The sequence below is a fragment of the Merops nubicus genome, unplaced genomic scaffold (genome assembly GCF_000691845.1).
Source record: "Merops nubicus isolate BGI_N331 unplaced genomic scaffold, ASM69184v1 scaffold31208, whole genome shotgun sequence".
Lineage (NCBI taxonomy): Eukaryota > Metazoa > Chordata > Aves > Coraciiformes > Meropidae > Merops > Merops nubicus.
Genome location: NW_008626868.1, coordinates 963 through 1,257, shown reverse-complemented (window position 1 = coordinate 1,257; position 295 = coordinate 963). Strand labels below are relative to the sequence as shown.

Genomic DNA, 295 nt, shown 5'->3' with positions numbered 1-295 from the left:
AGGAGGTTTTATGACGATGGGGCCATCATGCTGCGGGAGGAGGCCTCGGTGCTCACGGGATTGCTCATCGGGCTCAGCGCCATCGACTTCAGGTGGGCACGGGTGGGAGGTGGGCACCCTGCCCCGGCTCTGCCAGCTCTCCCCGGGGCCGCCCTGACCCCCTCTGCTCCTTCTTCTGCCACCCCTCAGCTTCTGCCTGAAGGGCGAGGTGATGGACGGCAAGACGCCCGTGGTCATCGACTACACGCCCTACCTGAAGTTCACGCAGAGGCAAGAGCCGGGGTGTCCCCCCTGC

General features: G+C 66.4%; 1 protein-coding gene across 1 annotated transcript in view; it reads left to right on the top strand.

The window, feature by feature from the left end:
* The window catches only part of LOC103778560 (RUN domain-containing protein 3A-like), a gene marked incomplete at both ends in the record, with an annotated part of 2,032 nt that overhangs the window by 1,448 nt on the left and 289 nt on the right, over positions 1-295 (top strand). Inside the window, 2 exons of the mRNA XM_008946152.1 lie at positions 3-92; positions 190-268. Of these exons, the coding sequence (XP_008944400.1) occupies positions 3-92; positions 190-268 (169 nt within the window). The remainder of the gene's footprint in view (positions 1-2; positions 93-189; positions 269-295) is intronic.